Source organism: Salvelinus fontinalis, chromosome 18 (genome assembly GCF_029448725.1).
Source record: "Salvelinus fontinalis isolate EN_2023a chromosome 18, ASM2944872v1, whole genome shotgun sequence".
NCBI lineage: Eukaryota > Metazoa > Chordata > Actinopteri > Salmoniformes > Salmonidae > Salvelinus > Salvelinus fontinalis.
In genome coordinates, this window is record NC_074682.1 from 26,036,668 (window position 1) to 26,058,057 (window position 21,390).

A 21,390-nucleotide genomic window follows, 5' to 3' on the forward strand; every position below is an offset into this window, starting at 1 on the left:
GTAAGTTTTGCGGCGTGAGTGAAGGAGGCTTTGTTGCAAAATAGAAAGCCGATTCTAGATTTGATTTTGGATTGGAGATGTTTAATTTGAGTCTGGAAGGAGAGTTTAAAGTCTAGCCAGACACCTAGGTATTTATAGTTGTCCACATATTCTAGGTCGGAACCGTCCAGGGTGGTGATGCTAGTCGGGCGGGCGGGTGCGGGCAGCGAACGGTTGAAAAGCATGCATTTGGTTTTACTAGCGTTTAAGAGCAGTTGGAGGCCACGGAAGGAGTGTTGTATGGCGTTGAAGCTTGTTTGGAGGTTAGTTAGCACAGTGTCCAAGGAGGGGCCAGAAGTATACAGAATGGTGTCATCTGCATAGAGGTGGATTAGGGAATCGCTCGCAGCAAGAGCGACATCATTGATATATACAGAGAAAAGAGTCGGCCTGAGAATCGAACCCTGTGGTACACCCATAGAGACTGCCAGAGGTCCGGACAACATGCCCTCCGATTTGACACACTGAACTCTGTCTGCAAAGTATTTGGTGAACCATGCGAGGCAGTCATTTGAGAAACCAAGGCTGTTGAGTCTGCCGGTGATTGACAGAGTCGAAAGCCTTTGCCAGGTCGATGAAGACGGCTGCACAGTACTGTCTTTTATCGATGGCGGTTATGATATCGTTTAGTACCTTGAGCGTGGCTGAGGTGCACCCGTGACCGGCTCGGAAGCCGGATTGCACAGCGTAGAAGGTACGGTGGGATTCAAAATGGTCAGTGATCTGTTTATCATTGGCTTTCGAAGACTTTAGATAGGCAGGGCAGGATGGATATAGGTCTGTAACAGTTTGGGTCTAGGGTGTCACCCCCTTTGAAGAGGGGGATGACCGCGGCAGCTTTCCAATCTTTAGGGATCTCGGACAGTACGAAAGAGAGGTTGAACAGGCTGGTAATAGGGGTTGCAACAATGGCGGCGGATAGTTTTAGAAAGAGAGGGTCCAGATTGTCTAGCCCAGCTGATTTGTACGGGTCCAGGTTTTGGATCTGCTGTCTGGATTTGGGTGAAGGAGAAGCTGGGGAGGCTTGGGCGAGTAGCTGCGGGGGAGGCGGAGCTGTTGGCCGGGGTTGGAGTAGCCAGGAGGAAGGCATGGCCAGCCGTAGAGAAATGCTTATTGAAATTTTCGATTATCATGGATTTATCAGTGGTGACCGTGTTACCTAGCCTCAGTGCAGTGGGCAGCTGGGAGGAGGTGCTCTTGTTCTCCATGGACTTTACAATGTCCCAAAAATTTTGGGAGTTAGAGCTACAGAATGCGAATTTCTGCTTGAAAAAGCTAGCCTTTGCTTTCCTGGGTGTATTGGTTCCTGACTTCCCTGAACAGTTGCATATCGTGGGGACTATTCGATGCTATTGCAGTCCGCCACAGGATGTTTTTGTGCTGGTCAAGGGCAGTCAGGTCTGGAGTGAACCAAGGTCTATATCTGTTCTTAGTTCTGCATTTTTTGAACGGGGCATGCTTATCTAAGATGGTGAGGAAATTACTTTTAAAGAATGACCAGGCATCCCGACTGACGGGATGAGGTCGATATCCTTCCCGGATACCCGGGCCAGGTCGATTAGAAAGGCCTGCTCGCAGAAGTGTTTTAGGGAGCGTTTGACAGTGATGAGGGGTGGTCGTTGGACCGCGGACCCATAGTGGATACAGGCAATGAGGCAGTGATCGCTGAGATCCTGATTGAAAAGAGCGGAGGTGTATTTGGAGGGCAAGTTGGTCAGGATAATGTCTATGAGGGTACCCATGTTTATGGATTTAGGGTTGTACCTGGTGGGTTCCTTGATGATTTGTGTGAGATTGAGGGCATCTAGCTTAGATTGTAGGACTGCGGGGTGTTAAGCATATCCCAGTTTAGGTCACCTAACAGAACAAACTCTGAAGCTAGATGGGGGGCGATCAATTCACAAATGGTGTCCAGGGCATAGCTGGGAGCGGAGGGGGGTCGATAACAGGCGGCAACAGTGAGAGACTTATTCCTGGAGAGGTTAATTTTTAAAATTAGAAGTTCAAACTGTTTGGGTATAGACCTGGAAAGTATGACAGAACTTTGCAGGCTATCTCTGCCATAGATTGCAACTCCTCCCCCTTTGGCAGTTCTATCTTGATGGAAAATGTTGTAGCTGGGTATGGAAATCTCAGAATTGTTGGTGGCCTTCCTAAGCCAGGATTCAGACACGGCAAGGACATCAGGGTTGACGGAGTGTGCTAAAGCAGTGAGTAAAACAAACTTAGGGAGGAGGCTTCTGATGTTGACATGCATGAAACCAAGGCTTTTTCTATCACAGAAGTCAACAAATGAGGGTGCCTGGGTACATGCAGGGCCTGGGTTTACCTCCACATCACCCGAGGAACAGAGGCGGAGTAGGATGAGGGTACGGCTAAAGGCTATCAAAACTGGTCGCCTAGAGCGTTGGGGACAAAGAATAAAAGGAGCAGATTTATGGGCGTGATAGAATATATTCAGGGCATAATGTGCAGACAGGGGTGGGGTGCGGGTACAGCGGAGGTAAGCCCAGCCACTGGGTGATGATAAGAGAGGTTGTATCTCTGGATAAGCTGGTTATAATGGGTGAGGTCACCGTATGAGTGGGAGGTGGGACAAAGGAGGTATCAGAGGTATAATGAGTGGAACTAGGGGCTCCATTGTAAACTAAAACAATGATAACTAACCTAAACAACAGTATACAAGGCATATTGACATATGAGAGAGACATACAGCGAGGCATAAAGTAATCACAGGTGTTGATTTGGAGAGCTAGCTAAGACAACAACGGGTGAGACAACAGCTAATCAGCTAAAACAACAACAGGTAAAATGGCGATGAAGGGGCAGAGAGGGTCGGTTAACTTGTTACGCACGCCTCTGAGAAGAGGGAACGCAACTCCCTGCTACAACTCAACTCTCTGAAGTGCAAGAGGTATGGACTGTAGGTGCGAGTAAGGATGACACAAAAGCAGAATTTACCGTTTACTCAAATTTATTTTCTTACACGGTAATATGGGGAAAAGGGGCTGGACGGAACCAAAGCAAAGAAAGTAAATATCAAAGTTCCCCCTCTCCTATCTAACCTGCCTACCCACTTAACTTACCTAACTTAACACCGCCTGGTGCCCTAACCAAAATACAGGGGGTGGTCCGCCCAGGTCTTACCTAGTGTGCCTAGACAGTAAATATACTACGGGTATATGTATGCCCTCGGGCCTCTTGCCTAAGCACTCCCAAAGTGCCTTCTCCTTCCCCCCTGGGAACAAACGAAACAGAGTAATTATTAACGATTTCACAAACACAGGACATAGAAAAACTGCTACCAACAACAACAGAACTGCTACCAGCAACAACAGTACATACCACACTTTCTGATACACAACCAACACTATATCACAATCTAATTTTTCTCTCTCAATCTCCAAATCTCTACTCCAAATCTCTCCTCTCTCAATCTCTCTCCTCCCTTCTCTCTTCCCTTCTCTCTTGGGCAGAACACTGGCTTTTATCTTCAGGTGGCAATGGTGATTAGTGTCAGCTGCTTCTTGACGAGAGGGCGGGGTCAGCTCCAATCACCAATTAGCCTGGGGGTAGACCAATCAGCTGGTTGGGGAGTACTTCCAGAAGCCATCTCCTGAAACACACACACTAAAATACAAAACAGAACAGAAACTGGGGAACGTAACAAACTACACACAGAGGCTGAGTTCGCGGCTGGGAGCGACAGATAAACAAAATAAACAAATAAATAAATAAACAGAATGGAGTACCATGATTAAAACCACTTAGCATTCCAGATAGATGCAATGGCTTAGGACTGTTGTGAACGTGTGCTCTAAACCAGAACATGTTGATAAACAGAGTACATAGAATGCTTGATTTAAGTGAACTGAGTAATTCTTTATTTGACAGTCCTGTTTCTACTCGTGTTTAGGGGACTGTAAAATAAAGTGTTATCCAAGAGTGTAAATTAAAGTGTTTCCTATTTATTTAATAGGAAATAATATGATAGCAATGCCAAAGAAACATAGTTTGTCAGCTACTATATCAAATACGTAGTGATGATTTTTTCAATTAATCCCACAGAAACCAAATTGTAATTATTACAAAGTGATTAGGTAATAACCACTGTAAAATAAAGTGTAGCTATGAACAAAAATTCTATGTACACTTTTCTGATGCCCAATTCCACCATCAACCACTGCAATCAACTTTGCCCATTTCTTTTGTTAGGACACAACATCAAAAATAAACAATGTGACAGACATTCAATGCAATGACAGGAGTTGAAATAAAGTTAAGGGTTTTGTATTGTCTGACGACAATGTACACATGCCTTCTCTCTCTCTCTCTCTCTCTCTCTCTCTCTCTCCTTTTTCTATTTCTCCTTTTTTTCTCTCTCTCTCTCTGCCTGTGGCGTGGTCTGTGGTCGCTCTGCGGTTGTTTTGTTTCAGCGTCAAGATGAGGGACTCAAAGTTTAAAGAACAACGAGAGAGAGAGAGAGCAAAAGCATCTCAATGTGCGCAGCACGCTCTCTCTCTCTCTCTCTCTCTCTCTCTCTCTCTCTCTTTCTCTGTCACACAGGAAATGGTCTTGTTCACTCGTGGAGACTCGAAGAACCACCGACGACAGATGTTTTTATCACCCCATTCAAATGCTACAGGTGTGCATGCTGTTTTATACAAGCGTTATCTTTGTGTGTTTATCATGTAGACTAATATTGTGGTTAACATCAATAAATACTTTTTATATACAGTGTTACAGAATGTCCCTGCTCTCCGCAATGTGAAGTGAAATAGTGGAGAGCAGGCTTGATTATGTTTCTGTGTTTGAACACACACAGTGAGATTAAAAGTCTCCTACTCAACAGCTAAACAAGGAAATAACACACAATGCTGTAGACACACACACTATGCTGTAGACACACACACTATGCTGTAGACACGCACACTATGCTGTAGACACACACTATGCTGTAGACACACACACTATGCTGTAGACACACACACTATGCTGTAGACACACACACAATGCTGTAGACACACACACTATGCTGTAGACACACACACTATGCTGTAGACACACACACTTTTCTCTGGTCCCGGTGATAAGATGACAGTACGTAGACATGAAGTAATTATATTTTTTACAGCTTTTATTTATCATCAATACATGATGCATAAATCCAATAATCATAACATTAGGCTACCGCAGCAGAATGCATAGCATTGGTGTAATACTAGCACATACCAGAGTAATACTGCTTCAATATAAAGGTTTTATATATGATACATCCCCTTAATTACAAATCCATAGCCAGAGACGTTAACATTGTGAACAGAATCCTAAATGTTTTCTTTTAGACAGTTGGAACTTCAGGTTGGTTCATCGTTGTAATGAACAAAGAATAGAAAAGTAAGATGATGATAAAACAGTCTTCAGATTCATAAAGTGGAAGGAGATCCCTGTAAGGACACATACAGTAAATACAGCACTGTCTCTGCGTCTGCAGTGTGGGCGCTCTGAATTACTCCAATGGTCCTTTCCTGTGAGGCAGACAAACAGTCAAAGAAAGTCAAATACAGAGAGATGAATACAGAGACAAAGACAGTGTCAATTATAGAGAAAGTGATGAATCACATTTAATCGTATTCATTGTGATCTAAAAGGCCAAACTGATCCTATTCTGAGACACTTTATGAATACAGGCTCAGATCTACTTCTGAGAAAAATATTAAGTCCCCGAGATTGATACAGCAGCAGGAAGATATATTTTATCGTGTTGTGAGAAAAGGGTAGAGGAGGAGAGGAGAAGTGGAAGATGTCATCACAGATTTGTGAAGTTTACACGAGAACTTACTTGGCAAACTGATGTCGACACTTTTTGGGTAGTCCTGTAGCACATGCAAAAAACGAATTCAGAACAACAGCAGAGTAACTATAATATATATTATTTTTTATGTGCTACATACAAAAACTGTAATAAACATGAATACATTACTGCCTCCTCCATGTATATCGACATCCCATATAGAATGCGTACATTTGGATATTGTTGTTTACGCCCAAATGTACTTTATTGCCTTTGCTTTGTCAAACATGTGAAATGTTGTTTGTGTCTGTTAAGGCCTCTGTGTCTGTTAAGGCCTCTGAGCCTGGGTTCCTAATTTGTTATCCATACTTGTAACTCAAGTTTTCACAAAAATATTCCTTTGACAACAATGCACATTTTATGCAAAAGTCCAAGTTAAGCATCCGCATCTCAAGTATGACCAGCATCTTTGATAATTGACTATGCTAATTAGAAACAGCACTGGAGCTCATTCCTTGTTGGTTATTCTATATTACTTTATCGGCAGGTAAGAAAGGAGAGAAGAGACTCACTGCTGAAGTAGTACTGTGTGGAGATCAAAGCCACAGCCAGGGCCAGCAGCACTCCAACCAACGGCCAGAGAACCTTGGAGCCACAGCCTGAAACACAACAGAAAACCTGTTAAATAATGTTTAAACTGCTGGGACGTATATCGTGTCAAAGTAACTAGTTACATAACATTGGAGTTACAGACATAGCCCTGGTTCTCCAAAAGAGAGAACGAGACATCACTAATTGGGATGGGATAATCTGTGTGGATTTAGTTTAACACATTGCCTGGTAACTGTCTGTAAATTACTACAACTACAATACCTCTTTCGCCATCTGGCTTGCATCCTTAGTCGACACGGCGCCGCACCACCACGACAGGTCTGCCGACGAATACTCCATCCGCTGTGCCTTCAACCGGCCTCCTTCGGACGTCGGAGCAGACGCTTCTACTAGCCCCGGGCTACTAATTTTAAACGCCGTGTCGCCCGCGTACTAGCGTAGTAACGACTACTCCGCGGCTTCCCTGTTCCTTCTATTGCTGCCCCCTGGACCCTATGATCACTTGGCTACATAGATGATGCCCACTGGACTGTCCATTATCCTGAAGAGAGACGTGCTGAACATTTCATAGAATCTGAAGATATTCTAAGAATACTAATAACTTTACAAGAAATATGAATGCTTGTTGCCGGAGCATAATATTACTTGACAGTGAAAACTATAACTGAAAAATAATCCTGTCATTTAATCCATGATTTCTGTTTGAGCATAGTACAAATAATGTATATCACACATAAATATACACTTGAACAAACACTCAATGTAATATTTATCAATGTAATATTAGAATTACATTTAGCACAATAGCGCTCCTAAAATGTTTCTCTTTTATTTGCTTTGAAAGATATTTGAAAAGAGAATGAAACAATGAAACAATGATATTGTGATCAGAACAATAGTACTATATTTACTTAAACACATATATAATATATAGTATAGTTAATCCTGTGTACAGAATCTAATGTAACTATAGTTGAAGATATAATTTTTTATATTTCTGCTATTCTCATCATTTGTAGTATTTGTAGTCTCATACTTGTATTTCTTTATATTTCCCTCTGACAATATAATTGTTAACTTGGGCTTGTAACGCTCCTCCTCTTCGTCTGATGAAGAGTAGTCAAGATCGGACCAACACGCAGCGTGGTAAGTGTCCATGTTAATATTTTAATATAACAGAACACGAAACAAAAATAACAAGGAGAATGTAAGAAACGAACCAGTCCTGTCAGGTGAAACAACACAAAACAGAAAACAACTACCCACCAACACAGGTGGGAACAGGCTACCTAAGTATGGTTCTCAATCAGAGACAACGATTGACAGCTGCCTCTGATTGGGAACCATACCAGGCAAAACACATAGAAAAGGACAACATAGAACAAAACATAGAATGCCCACCCCAACTCACGCCCTGACCAAACCAAAATAGAGACATAAAAATGATCTCTAAGGTCAGGGCGTGACTGTAACGTCTGGAGAGTGATGGGTGTGGAGTCAGACGCAGAAAGCAGAAGGTAGACGGGAAAAACGCTTTAATGTCCTTTCGGCTAGTAAAAACATGGGTGAAGCCCAAAACACAGGTGCAACAAACCCAAAACCATAGCTACTAAAAAACCCGGACAGCGAAAACCCGACAGAACACAAACACCACATACGTCAAAATAACAACAAGCCCGCACAAACACCAGCGGGCTAAACGAACTTAAATAACACCCATCCCAAAACCCAACAAGCAACTATCCTGCACGGGAAGGTTGTATGCAAAATAACCTTAGGACAACCAAGCTCTCACCAATCTCTCAGAAACATGGTTTTCAGAACGTTATGTGCTAGTGTAATGTCCTTGCTTACATTTGGAGATGTTGGCCAAACTGCTAATATAATGCGGCCGACAAATTCGACTATGCCAACAAATTGGCAAAAGACAGGTCATTATAACTATAGCCTGTAGGCCAGTAAGACTGACGTAATATTTATGTTGATAGGCATGCGTAAAAGGTGGTCAATGTGTCTACAATGAGTCTAGGCTACACACCTGTTTCTACATCCCACGAAGAATAGCTTAAAAGTGTTGCTGTGCAAAAAGACATGAAAATGGTCCAAAAGTGGATGCAGACACTTGTTTTACTGTTCTTTTGTCAAGGTAAGTCAGACTTTTTCATATTAAAATACTGTAGTACGTTCATTCCCTTCAGATGATCTTTTTAAAGTCATCGATTTGATGTTGCCAGAATACTTGAACTCTCACAGGCCTAGATCATACAGTGTTGTTATATAGGCTTGCCATATAGCATTTTATATTCAATTTAAATTTAAATTGTAATTTATTTGTTGTCCAAATTAATTCAGTGTTGTAGTTTTGTCTAAAGTGTATTTTTAAAGTAAAAGTTATTGTTTAGGCTATAGCCTGGTAAACCATCATAAAATATATCACGTTCAGCAATTGCATTTTTAATGAATGACACTGTGAAGCAACACAAACATAGGCACAGACACATGTATACACACGATAACATACGCACTATACACACGTACACGTAGATTTGGTACTGTATATATGTGGTAGCGGTGGAGTAGGGGCCTGAGGGTACACAGTCTGTGAATGTATTGTAATGTTTTTAAAATTGGATAAATTGCCTTAATTTTGCTGGACCCCAGGAAGAGTAATGGGGATCCATAATATATACAAATACACATTAATAAGACATCTTCAATAAGAAATAATGTATTTAGAAATTTGTTGAATCTTTCATTTGTACTTTCTTCCCTTCAAAAAAAATTCACAAACGATATCAGAAACTCTCCAACGGAGAAAAGGGATGGTGACCATGCACCTTGCTGGGCCAGGTGAGTAGGCTAGCTAGGCTACATTACATAAATCAATTGTATCAGAATAATAAAGTTCTAAACATCAATGTTTTTTTTAAATAATACATTTTATCCCCTTTTCTCCCCAATTTTCGTGGTATCCAATCGCTAGTGATTACTATCTTGTCTCATCGCTACAACTCCTGTACGGGCTCGGGAGAGACGAAGGTCGAAAGCCACGCGTCCTCCGAAGCACAACCCAACCAAGCCGCACTGCTTCTTAACACAGCGCGCCTCCAACCCGGAAGCCAGCCGCACCAATGTGTCGGAGGAAACACCGTGCACCTGGCCCCCTTGGTTAGCGCGCACTGCGCCCGGCCCGCCACAGGAGTCGCTGGAGCGCGATGAGACAAGGATATCAATGTTTTTTTTAAATCAGAGGTTCTTTATAGCCTATTAACAGTCTGAAAGTTATCCATGCTAACACACCTCACTTTTTAGTCCCTCGACAACAACAACCACGACGACTACATCAATGACCACAGCCATAGAGCTAACCAGCTCTACAACTGCCAAGTCGTGCAAAGGTAGAATATTTGACATCATCAACATCACAATTATTCTTTTCATTATATAAATGCCCTCATATCTTTGATAGGGTTGATTTGGATAATCAAAGTAGACTTTTCCATTATTGAATGGTGTTTATCATTGTAAACATTTATCCCAAATGTCTTCTGTGTTTGACTTGTGTTTTTGCAGTGGGAAAGGTGGACCCTACTGCATCCTGTGATTTGATTGTTTGGGCCCCATTGGCTGCTGGCTGTGGCCTCCTCTTCCTCTTCAACATCACCGTATCCCATTGCAACCATGAGTCCTGCATTCACTCACCAATATACCCCCATGTACACATGAAACACCCACCCACCAAACAAAACAAGAGTATTGAACCAACTCATATAAATATGCTGCCTTCATTTTTCTGTTAGAATGTACACTACATAACCAAAAGAATGTGGACACCTGCTCGTCGAACATCTCATTCCAAAATCATGGGAATTAATATGGAGTTGGTCCCCCCCTTTGCTGCTACTCTTCTGAGAAGGCTTTCCACTAGATGTTGGAACATTGCTGCGGGGACTTGCTTCCATTCAGCCACAAGAGCATTAGTGAGGTTGGGCACTGATGTTGTGCGATTAGGCCTGGCTGTAACGTTAAGATTTCCCTACACTGGAACTAAGGGGCCTAGTCCGAACCATGAAAAACAGCCCCAGATCATAATTTCTCCAACACCAAACATTACAGTTGGCACTTTGCATTTGGGAAGGTAGCGTTCTCCTGGCATCTGACAAACCCAGTTTAGTCCGGCAGACTGCCAGATGATTAAACGCGATTCAGGCATTTCCACGGCTCCAAAGTCCGGCGGTGGCGAGCTTTCATATAATTTCCACCACTCCAGCCGATGCTTGGCATTGGGCATGGTGATCTTAGGCTTGTGTGGGGCTGCTCGGCCATGGGAACCCATTTTAGGAAGCTCCCCACGAGCATTTATTGTGCTGACGTTGCTTCGAGGCCGTTTGGAACTCAGTAGTGAGTGTTGCAACCGAGGACATACGGGGTATGCGCTTCAGCACTCGGCGGTCCCGTTCCATGAGCTTGTGTGGCCTACCACTTTACGGCTGAGCCATTGTTGCTCCTAGACGTTTCCACTTCACAATAACAGCACTTAAATTTGACCAGGGCATCTTTAGCAGGGCAGAAATATGACAAACTTACTTTTTGGAAAGGTGGCATCCTATGACAGTGCCACGGTGAAAGTCACTGAGCTCTTAAGGCCATTCTACTGCCAATGTTGGTCAAATGAGATTGCATGGCTGTGTGCTCGGTTTTATACACCTGTCAGCAACGGGTGTGGCTGAAATAGCCAAATCCACTAATTTGAAGGGGTGTTCACATACCTTTGTATATATAGTGTATTAACATTTTCATATACATTTCCATATTAAATTAATTATAAAAAATATTAAATCAATACTAAAGCAATTATTTTGCTTTAGAAAGAAGCAATGCCCACATTACAAAAGACAGGACATTTTCCTTCTTTAATATGTCAAACATGAGTCTTGTTATGATGTATGCAGCCTAGAAAATTAGTAGTTGAAAAAAGAGAATGTCCACACTTTTGGGAGTTTTCTCCCCTAAAAGTCCAACTGAGTTTGTAGTTAGAAAGACAAGCTTCTCTTATATTCAGGTCGAGAATGGCAGCACCATCCTATAGCCAACAACAGACTTTTCTAATCCTGGTTAGTGTTTATAATAAAGTAATTACAATTTTCTCTGTAAAAAAACAAGACAAGACCTTGAGTCGAGGTTGAACACACGTTCCAAAACTGAGAGGCGGAAGGAGCTTTGTAAAGCTTTGCAAAATAAAATAAAAAAACACCTGCTGCTTTGTACAAGAGAAAGATTGTCCTAATATTACATGTGAAAATGTTTCTAAAATATTATGACTTTCTTCCCCTTAACTGCAACACAGATATACAGTAAGTTCCCTATACCGAAAGACCCTTTTACACAAAAGTATTATACTACTGTCGTGTCTTGTTATAGGCAGTCATTTATTTATTGGCAATGTACATTTTAGGTTACCCCATGTTAGCTACAAAAAGCATGTTTCTGTTTTCGGTTGTTGAGGGTGGCACAAGGAGTTACTTCAGACACATGAATGCTGAATACACACAACACAATTATTATTCACATATTTGTATTTATTTAATTAGAATTCCCATTTCCAAAATATCTCTCAAGTTTCAAGTTTGAGACCTGCACCTAAATATGTAGAATTCTGTGATACCATCTTGGGGAAATAATCTACAAAGCTTTGGTCTTTTTGACTAGAAGTGATAGCCCTTTAAACTGTGTAAATTACAGTGTCCTCATATCTAGAGCAAGTCTTTACAGTATACAAACAAAGACAGTTTACAGACGTAGTGACTGCCTAAGTTAGAAGGTGGACACAGAAGTTGAAACCAATAAATGCTTTTATAAGGCAAAGTACACACATATATAAACCCTTCTTAATATATATTGCTTTACAGAAAGTAAATATATAGAATTGCTCTCAGATGCATCCGTATCAAGCAGATAATTTCCTGTAAATCCTTTTATACGTTTCAATATTGAGCAGACTATGCTGTACACTAGTGTATTATGGTGGGTGTCCACTTAAGATAAAACTCACTTTTCTGAGTACATCAAGATTAGACAGACATCCCAAACCTACATAACCCCTATATACTGTTCCTAAACACATGACACTCACTATTACCCCCAACGCTGCAGCAACGTCACTGCAACGTTGGGGCAATGCAGACAGTTAGCTAGGATGGACAGTCAGTCAGGCCACTTGTGGGCAAAGCCCAGATTTAATTTTCCTTACAGGATTGGACAGATTCTCTGTCAATCCTGGGAAATAAGTCAGGACAAACTCCCTCCCTCGCTCGCTCTCTCTTTATTTTGCTCTCCTCATCTCAAATGAAAGAAACCAAAACTAGTACAATCTTCTGTCATTTGCGAAAGCAAGCAGGAAAGTCATTGCACACTGTGGTGTGTGTGTGCACATGCGCATGTGTGTAAGTGTGTGGTCATGTTTGTTTTTTATCCAGTATATGTTCTCCACCATTTAGAAAAATAGAATCATTCATAGCAGCTCCCTCGAGTGACGCCACCGTGTGGAAGGGGACATGTAGTGCGCTAGAAACCTGCAATATATCAGAAACGTACATCAGTCAATGTCACAGGAGAAGACTCAAAAACCTGTTAGAAGATACTAATAAGTGCCAGGCCAGTAGATTCAAACTAAAAAGTATGTATGCTAGTATTTTAGGGAATAAGAGACATGCAAGCATGCATTACAGTCACATTGTCTCCCAAGTGGCGCAGTGGTCTAAGGCACATCATCTCAGCTAGAGGCGTCACTACAGACAACCTGGTTCGAATAGACTGTATCACAACCGGCCGTGATTGGGAGTCCCATAGGGCGGCGCACAATTGACCCAGCATCGTCTGAGTTTGGCCGGTGTAGGCCGTCATTGTAAATAAGAATGTGTTCTTAACTGACTTGCCTAGTTAAATACAGGTAAAAAAATAAATAAAGATGGTTGAGTCTTGTAGTCCTTACATAGATGTCTAGCTCTTGCCACCCTTATTTGTGGATGCTGACACTACATCTGAACTCAGCTGTCCAGACAGGTGGTCTATGGATGACGGATCCTCCTCCCTTTGTTTCTGAGGCAAAAGTTCAAGTCAATTAGAGGACATTGATACCAAATCATATGAATATGGCCATGTATCTCAAATGATTATTAGGACCCAATTTCATTCATGTTTTGTATAGTATCCTTACCTTTGACTTTGACCTTGACTTGCTCTTGCTCTGCAACAAACAAAGTTGAGACCTTGGTCAGAGTGGATTTAACTTCAGGGGGCACCATGGTCATATGTGATATGGGAGACTTGTAAGAAGTCTGGTTAACACTAGAGGGCACTTTAAGACAATCAACAACGACTGTCTCTATAACCAGAGAATCAATGGTTAGACTGGGATTCAATTAAATAAAGGGTTTTAAGCAATGTCTTTTAAATGCAATGTCTGATTGAGTTGACATAAGCAGCGTGAATGCAATCTCCGCGACCGCAGGAACATTGCCTTTTAAAGCTGAATTACCTATAACCTGCAATTGGATTAAATCCCGGCCTTCGTTAGCTTTTCCTAAACTAGAAGTCTACATTAGAAAAATGTCTGAATGTTTTGAGACATAACTAATATGAAAGCCACGGAGACATACAACTACAATGGTAAAATGTTACTATTTTGACATAATTATTCTAATGAGACCATGTTGCTGCTAGATACCCTCCTCACCTTTGGCTTGTCTCCCTTGGATTTGAACTCGGGGGTGTCTGGGAGCAGGGTGCCTGCCAGGTCATCCAGGACAGGGGCAGACATGGGCTGGACAGAGAAACACAAATAGCCAGTAAATTCATTAACCTGCCAATCAACAGAACATCTCAGGGCCTGTATTCAAAAAGCGTCTCAGCGTAGGAGTGCTGATTTAGGATTAGGTCTCACCCGTCTATATAATCTTATTCATTGTGATCTGAAAGGCTAAACTGATCCTAAATCAGCCCTCCTACTCTGAGACTCACTTTAGCGGTCTGTTAGATTGTAGTAGGTAAGCTGCAGTAGGTAAGTACCTCCAGTCTGGGCTGTCTCTGCTCTGTTGTCACGGCTACTGAGGCTGCAGCTGGACCAGCTGAGAAAGACAAGTCTCTAGACAAGAGGTCAAGGGCCTCACTGTCATCCATCGATGGCTGTAAAGAGAGAGGATGACGGTCACTTATGTACTGTACATCTGGTTTACTTGACTTAAACATGACCTTTATGAGTTGCACTGTGTTCAACACAGTACGACATTGAATATGACTTATGTGTGCGTTTATAGATACAATTGGACAGAAACCTCACCTGCTTGGGTCTAACATCAGCCTGGACTTTGGCCTCTGCCATTGCCTTTGAGAAGAAAAGACACAACCTTAAACAGCCTTGCTTACACCCTATATCCACCTCACATCATTTATTGGCACAGGGTAAACGGTTTTATATTATTTAGTCCAAAAGTGATCAGAATGGTACAGTATTATTTATGGTTTATTGCAAAATGTTCTGGGTGTGTAGTGGAGTGTAAATACACAAAGGTTGTTTACCCATTTATTTACACACCTATTAGCATTTACGTTAACATTAGCACATTAGATTAGCATCTTCAGGATTCCCCGTTTTATTTCCTACTACAACTATGGACATTTTACCTTTCGGTCCCTCTCTGTGGGCCGGTACTCAGCTGGAAGGCTGTCATCCCTCTCCCCCACTTTGGTAAGCTTCTCCTCCATAATCTTTTTCTCCTAGGATGAGCAGAGAGCAGACTGATATCAAATAGCCAATATGAGCTAATGCTATCTGTTACAGGTTTAGTTGCATTGCGGTAAAGCTTCTATTTTGACCAAGGAATGGAAATGATAATCTCGAAAATGCAGATTATTTAGCCTTTGTGCAACAAAACTGCCTAAGAGAATTTTCCGTCGCACTTTAAACTAAGTATATCTTATGTAGGCTTAATGAAGCATGCATAAACCCTTTATAAAACCTAAGTACCTTGACGATGTCTCTGACTGAGACAGGAGCAGGCTCTGGGATAGGAGTCTTGTCCATCAGTGAGTCTGACAAGGTATCCAAAGCATCTACTGTCCCTCTAGATAGCTACACACACACAGGCAAGTTACAATGGGAATCTGACTGACCCGATATTTTGGATGTGAATGAAGCATAAGACAACAATGATATTACATGAAGTGTGTCTCAGTACCTGGCGGTCAACAGCAGATTTGACTGCAGGAGCAACAGCTGGGGCTACAAAGTCCCCTGCCAGAGCATCCAAGGCAAAGTCATCTGAGGCCTGGAGTCAAAAGAGAGGAAAGAAAGTAAAAAACAAAAACAAGGCATGTACATGTTAATTAAGCTGTTATACTACTGATAATGAAAAAACGAAGAGACGTAAGCAGCTAGACATAAAAACACATATTGGATGATCATAGATCTATACAGAGCAGACCAATCAGTGGATGGTTTGATAAGTGAACGATCAATCGTAGAGAGTGTTGTTCACCTGTGTGGGAGGGGCTGGGGGGCAGAGGACAGGAGCCTGGACAACTGGAGCCACACAGGAAGACATGAAGTCACCTGACAAGATCTCCAGAGCCTCACCAGAGTCCATGGAGGGCTGGCGGGGAGAGAGAGAGAGATTCCCTCACTTCAATAATTCCTGGTTCCTCCTGGTTCTTCTAAAAGTGATACAGAATTTGTCCTCTTATCTCCCAATGACTTGCGTTTTGCCTATATGAGACTCACCTCTGGCTTCAGAGGAGGCAGGTCTTTGACTTTGTTTTCTGTTAACCTGTACTTTGGTGGGAGTGTGTCATCTCGCTCACCCACAAACACTCCCTTCTTCGATGTGAGTTTGCCCTCCTGAAGAGCAGAAATGAACACAAAATAATGTCACACACAAGTTTCGCACCTGTGGCCATACGAAATACCACATTAACTCAATCCGTCAAGGCAGGAGTTGCTGTCATCTTCAGCCTAAACAATTCAGCTATGAGCCCCATAAATAAAGAAAGGGAATACAAGTCAGTGTGAGTATACCGTGACTATGTCCTCATGTCTGATCTTGGGAGGTTCAGGTGCTAGTTCTGGAGCAGGCAGAGAGTCTCCCAGAGCACTGAGAGCATCCAGGGACATGGAGCCACCCTGGAGACACACAGACAGAGGGGGGCAGATAGTGGGACACACAGGGAGCGAGATACAGACAGAGAAAGGAACACAGAGGCAGAGAGGGGGGAAGTGGGACATAGGGAGGGAGATTAGATCATGTGATCAACAGCACATTAGATGGTACATAGAACAAGAACAACTGCAATACATCTCCACTGGTCTTCTGTAAAATACTAGTATTTCATTGGTTGTTAGATAGAAACTGTAGCCCTCATATGACAAACCTCATCTGTCTTGGGCTTGGTGTCCAGTGGGGAGTCCAATCCTGACATCAGAGAGAAGTCATCAGCAAACTGAAACACAAACACAAGTCAATAGATAACAGCTTCACAACCCAACATAACCCAACATAAATATAACATAGAATAGTTGAAGAGTTTGTTGTCTATTTGCATGAATATAGCTTTTTTGATGACAAAATACTCAACACAACAGTAGCACAGTGTCAGCTGCAACATTGGACATCCCAGTTTAACACTGGACATAAGCGATTGTCACTTTTTATTTTGTTTCATGCATGGCTTATGTTATGTAGTCATGCAGGATGTAGGACCTGCTTTCTTTGGTGTTATTTACCTTTTCCACCTTAGCTTTCTTGTCAACGGGGGGAGCAGGAGACTTGGTCACAGGCGCAGACTTAAACTCTTCAGATTTCTGGAAGAAGAAGAGAAAGATTATTTGGTTTGTTAAATACTGTTTCTTAGGTTCTAGTTGAGAGGAACAGGGGAAAGCTCATTTCAAGCCTTCACTAGAAAGCTGTCTTTACAGAACATTAGTATGACACATCAGTTGTCAAAAGCTATTACAGCTGACACTGTGTTAAAATTATATGTCATGGTCATCTTGTATGTATCATAAATACAACATGTCATTAGCATTAGCTAATGCCTACTACAAGAAGTTAGTAATTATTAGTGAATGTGCATTATGCTTGGTTCTAGTTACATTTGTAACAAAAAAGGGCATTCTCACAGACAGACTTGAAAGCCAGATCAGTAATTATAGCAAAAAAGCAGGTTAAACTATTTTGATTAAATAATTCCAATATTAGATGGTCTTATGGTTGTGGAAGGCTTGTACACTATATACAGTGCATTCGGAAAGTATTCAGACCCCTTTCCTTCCACATTTTGTTACGTTACAGCCTTATTCTAAAATTGATTACATAATTCCCCCCCTTATCAATCTACACACAATACCCCATAATGACAAAGTGAAAACAGGTATATATTTTTTTCTAATTTCTAAAAAATAAAACAGAAATACCTAATTTAAATAAAAATGTAAAATGTACAGTAGACATCCTTCACTGCGTCGAATGCACTGTGAGTCTCTGTTACTGTGCCACTCTGTTAATTCTTGATCTTGGATACATTGTGTGAAAACAATGAAAGAATGACGATGACACAAACTAGTGATCAATGATAGCCCCTTAACCCCAGGGATAGCCCCACCCTCAAGAGCCTTGTACTGTAGCGTGGTTAATACACCAAAGTAAACTGGAGTCTACCTTAGTCTGTGGCCCCTTCAGAGAGGCATTTCCAGCTGCGGCAGCTGGTGCAGCAACAGCCGTAACTAACTGAGCAGGATCCATTTTAGCCATGTCAACTTTGCTTGATGTGGTGGGCACAGTCTATAAACGCACATGGTTCAAGCCATTAGACGAGGTGCAGAGAAGAGTTCAGAGTGCTGCGCATAATCTCACAGTCACAGTTTACTGGAGTGATAGAATGATAGTTAGCAGCTTGTCTGTCATTGGTAATGGAAAGGAAAGGCGCAGTGAGAAGAGAAGTACCTGACCAGAATTTTTTGTCGCAGTTTAGTAGAGTAATAGGAAGGTAAACAAACCCAATCAACCTAAACCAGGTAAACAAACCCTGTCAACCTAAACCAGGTAAACAAACACCATCAACCTAAACCAGGTAAACAAACCCCGTCAACCTAAACCAGGTTAACAAACCCTGTCAACCTAAACCAGGTAAACAAACCCTGTCAACCTAAACCAGGTAAACGAACCCTGTCAACCTAAACCAGGTAAACAAACCCCATCAACCTAAACCAGGTAAACAAACCCCGTCAACCTAAACCAGGTAAACAAACCCAGTCAACCTAAGCCAGGTAAACAAACCCTGTCAACCTAAACCAGGTAAACAAACCCAGAAGCAATACTATATATGGTGTGATGCAACCAGAAGAAAAAGTGGAAATATATTGTGGCTTTTCTGTGGTGACAACAGATGAGACAGACAAGGTAGACATGGTTTGTCTTGACGTGGTGAGCGTACCACAAATGTGGGCATGCTGGGAAGACTCGTAAGAGTAAGCTTAAGAGTAAGAGTGTCTGTTCACTTCCCACTTAGACACACAGACACCTCTAGGCCAGAAGTAAGGAAGTCCAAAGCAGAGATATGTGTTGAAATATATCGGCAGAGAGAAGAGGAAGATAGAATACCAAGGGGTGGAAGAACGACTAAAACCTCAAGATCACGGGAGAGATGAGGAAGACATAACACATGGAATAATGACCCAGGAAGAGTGTGTTGAATGGGGAAGTGAGCGTAAAGAGAGCCAGGTCAGGTAAAGAATAAAGATCCAAAGAGAGAGGCCCCGCACTTCTCGACTGTCTGCCATCTACCTTGGCTGTCTGTTTCAGAGACTCTTGAAGCTTTGGTACTTCAGCTTTCCATGGAGTTGTCGCCTCCCCTACAATATTGCCTCCTCCCGTGGTAGGAGGTGTAGCTTTGGCTGGGTGCATGGGTGCCGGCTACAATCAAGGATAGATAATACTCAATGTATACAACAGAAAAAGAGCAAATTCAATGTACTGACACCCTGTAACAACGGTTATTGCAATAACACTGGTTAATGTAAAAACGTATCTAAATGTAATAAATGTAGATGTTTAATGAAATAAAATTGGTAAATGTAATAACTAATAATAGAGAGAAAAGAGAGAGATGATTTACCTCTTTGGCTGCCATAGCTCCTGGGGGAACTACTTCCACCTGTACCTGTAACCCAGAGCAGGAGAGGTTAGTGAATACAACACTAGGCTACTATCTGTGATACTGCTCAGCTCCTATACCCAACTGAGCTTCTGGATGGCTGTGGGCTCAATTCAACCAAACCCACATAGGTAGTACTCATGCAGGAACAAGAGCACCCTCTTCCTCATGTAGTCAAATAAAATTGCAGAATGGTAAAGAAGGTGGCAGGTAGCCGAGCGGCTAAGAGCTTTGGGCCAGTAACCGAAAGGTTGCTGATTCGAATCCCTGAGCCGACTAGGTGATCAATCTGTCGACGTGCCCTTGAGCAAGGTACTTAACTCTAATTGCTCCTGTAAGTCGCTCTGGATAAGAGCGTCTGCTAAATGGCTAAAATTTAAAATGGTACAGTAAACATCCTTCACTGCATCCATGTTACTGTGTCACTGTGTTAATTCATGATCTTGGATACATTGTGTGAAAACAGTGAAAGAATGACGATGCCACAAACTAGTGATCAATGATAGCCCCTTAACCCCAGGGATAGCCCCACCCTCAAGAGCCTTGTACTGCAGCGTGGTTAATACACCAAAGTAAACTGGAGTCTACCTTAGTCTGTGGCCCCTTCAGAGAGGCATTTCCAGCTGCGGCAGCTGGTGCAGCAACAGCCGTAACCAACTTAACAGGATCCTTTTTAGCCATGTCAACTTTGCTTGATGTGGTGGGCACAGTCTATAAACGCACATGGTTCAAGCCATTAGACGAGGTGCAGAGAAGAGTTCAGAGTGCTGCGCATAATCTCACAGTCACAGTTTACTGGAGTGATAGAATGATAGTTAGCAGCTTGTCTGTCATTGGTAATGGAAAGGAAAGGCGCCGTGAGAAGAGAAGTACCTGACCAGAATTTGTTGTCACAGTTTAGTAGAGTAATAGGAAGGTAAACAAACCCCATCAACCTAAACCAGGTAAACAAACCCCATCAACCTAGAAACTGTAGCCCTCATATGACAAACCTCATCTGTCTTGGGCTTGGTGTCCAGTGGGGAGTCCAATCCTGACATCAGAGAGAAGTCATCAGCAAACTGAAACACAAACACAAGTCAATAGATAACAGCTTCACAACTCAACATAACCCAACATAAATATAACATAGAATAGCTTTAGAGTTTGTTGTCTATTTGCATGAATATAGCTTTTTTGATGACAAATTACTCAACACAACAGTAGCACAGCGTCAGCTGCAACATTGGACATCCCAGTTTAACACTGGACATAAGCGATTGTCACTGTTTATTTTGTTTCATGCATGGCTTATATTATGTAGTCATGCAGGATGTAGGACCTGCTTTCTTTGGTGTTATTTACCTTTTCCACCTTAGCTTTCTTGTCAACGGGGGGAGCAGGAGACTTGGTCACAGGCGCAGACTTAAACTCTTCAGATTTCTGGAAGAAGAAGAGAAAGATTATTTGGTTTGTTAAATACTGTTTCTTAGGTTCTAGTTGAGAGTAACAGGGGAAAGCTCATTTCAAGCCTTCACTAGAAAGCTGTCTTTACAGAACGTTAGTATGACACATCAGTTGTCAAAAGCTATTACAGCTGACACTGTGTTAAAAGTATGACATGGTCATCTTGTATGTATCATAAATACAACATGTCATTAGCATTAGCAGTAGGTGGCTAGCAAGTTAGCTGTCCAACAAGCTAGGCTACATTGCGCTGTGTCATTATGACTGTGTTATGTCAGTTGACATTGGTTCTC

General features: G+C 42.1%; 1 protein-coding gene and 1 long non-coding RNA gene across 47 annotated transcripts in view; both read right to left on the minus strand.

Moving 5' to 3' along the window:
- Window positions 1–5,177: 5,177 nt before the first annotated feature.
- LOC129815968 (uncharacterized) lies at window positions 5,178–7,096 on the minus strand. Its single transcript, XR_008753500.1, has 3 exons — window positions 6,406–7,096; window positions 5,882–5,915; window positions 5,178–5,567 (listed from the first exon to the last, which is right to left on the minus strand). It is a non-coding gene; the product is annotated as an uncharacterized LOC129815968 (long non-coding RNA).
- Window positions 7,097–11,855: 4,759 nt separating this feature from the next.
- Window positions 11,856–21,390, minus strand: part of cast (calpastatin) — a 93,239-nt gene continuing 83,704 nt past the window's right edge. For 39 of the 46 annotated variants that reach the window (XM_055868730.1, XM_055868757.1, XM_055868734.1 and 36 more), the window contains 20 exons: window positions 20,996–21,073; window positions 20,644–20,712; window positions 20,240–20,362; window positions 19,613–19,657; window positions 19,282–19,410; window positions 18,157–18,279; window positions 17,223–17,300; window positions 16,871–16,939; window positions 16,518–16,622; window positions 16,224–16,340; window positions 15,982–16,095; window positions 15,682–15,771; window positions 15,471–15,575; window positions 15,128–15,220; window positions 14,784–14,828; window positions 14,513–14,629; window positions 14,181–14,267; window positions 13,662–13,691; window positions 13,437–13,543; window positions 11,856–13,017 (listed from right to left, as the gene is read on the minus strand). In XM_055868730.1, coding sequence (XP_055724705.1) covers window positions 13,445–13,543; window positions 13,662–13,691; window positions 14,181–14,267; window positions 14,513–14,629; window positions 14,784–14,828; window positions 15,128–15,220; window positions 15,471–15,575; window positions 15,682–15,771; window positions 15,982–16,095; window positions 16,224–16,340; window positions 16,518–16,622; window positions 16,871–16,939; window positions 17,223–17,300; window positions 18,157–18,279; window positions 19,282–19,410; window positions 19,613–19,657; window positions 20,240–20,362; window positions 20,644–20,712; window positions 20,996–21,073 — 1,716 coding nt within the window. In that variant the 3' untranslated portion in view covers window positions 11,856–13,017; window positions 13,437–13,444. The remainder of the gene's footprint in view (window positions 13,018–13,436; window positions 13,544–13,661; window positions 13,692–14,180; window positions 14,268–14,512; window positions 14,630–14,783; window positions 14,829–15,127; window positions 15,221–15,470; window positions 15,576–15,681; window positions 15,772–15,981; window positions 16,096–16,223; window positions 16,341–16,517; window positions 16,623–16,870; window positions 16,940–17,222; window positions 17,301–18,156; window positions 18,280–19,281; window positions 19,411–19,612; window positions 19,658–20,239; window positions 20,363–20,643; window positions 20,713–20,995; window positions 21,074–21,390) is intronic. The other 7 variants (XM_055868735.1, XM_055868726.1, XM_055868739.1 and 4 more) reach the window with 7 other exon arrangements.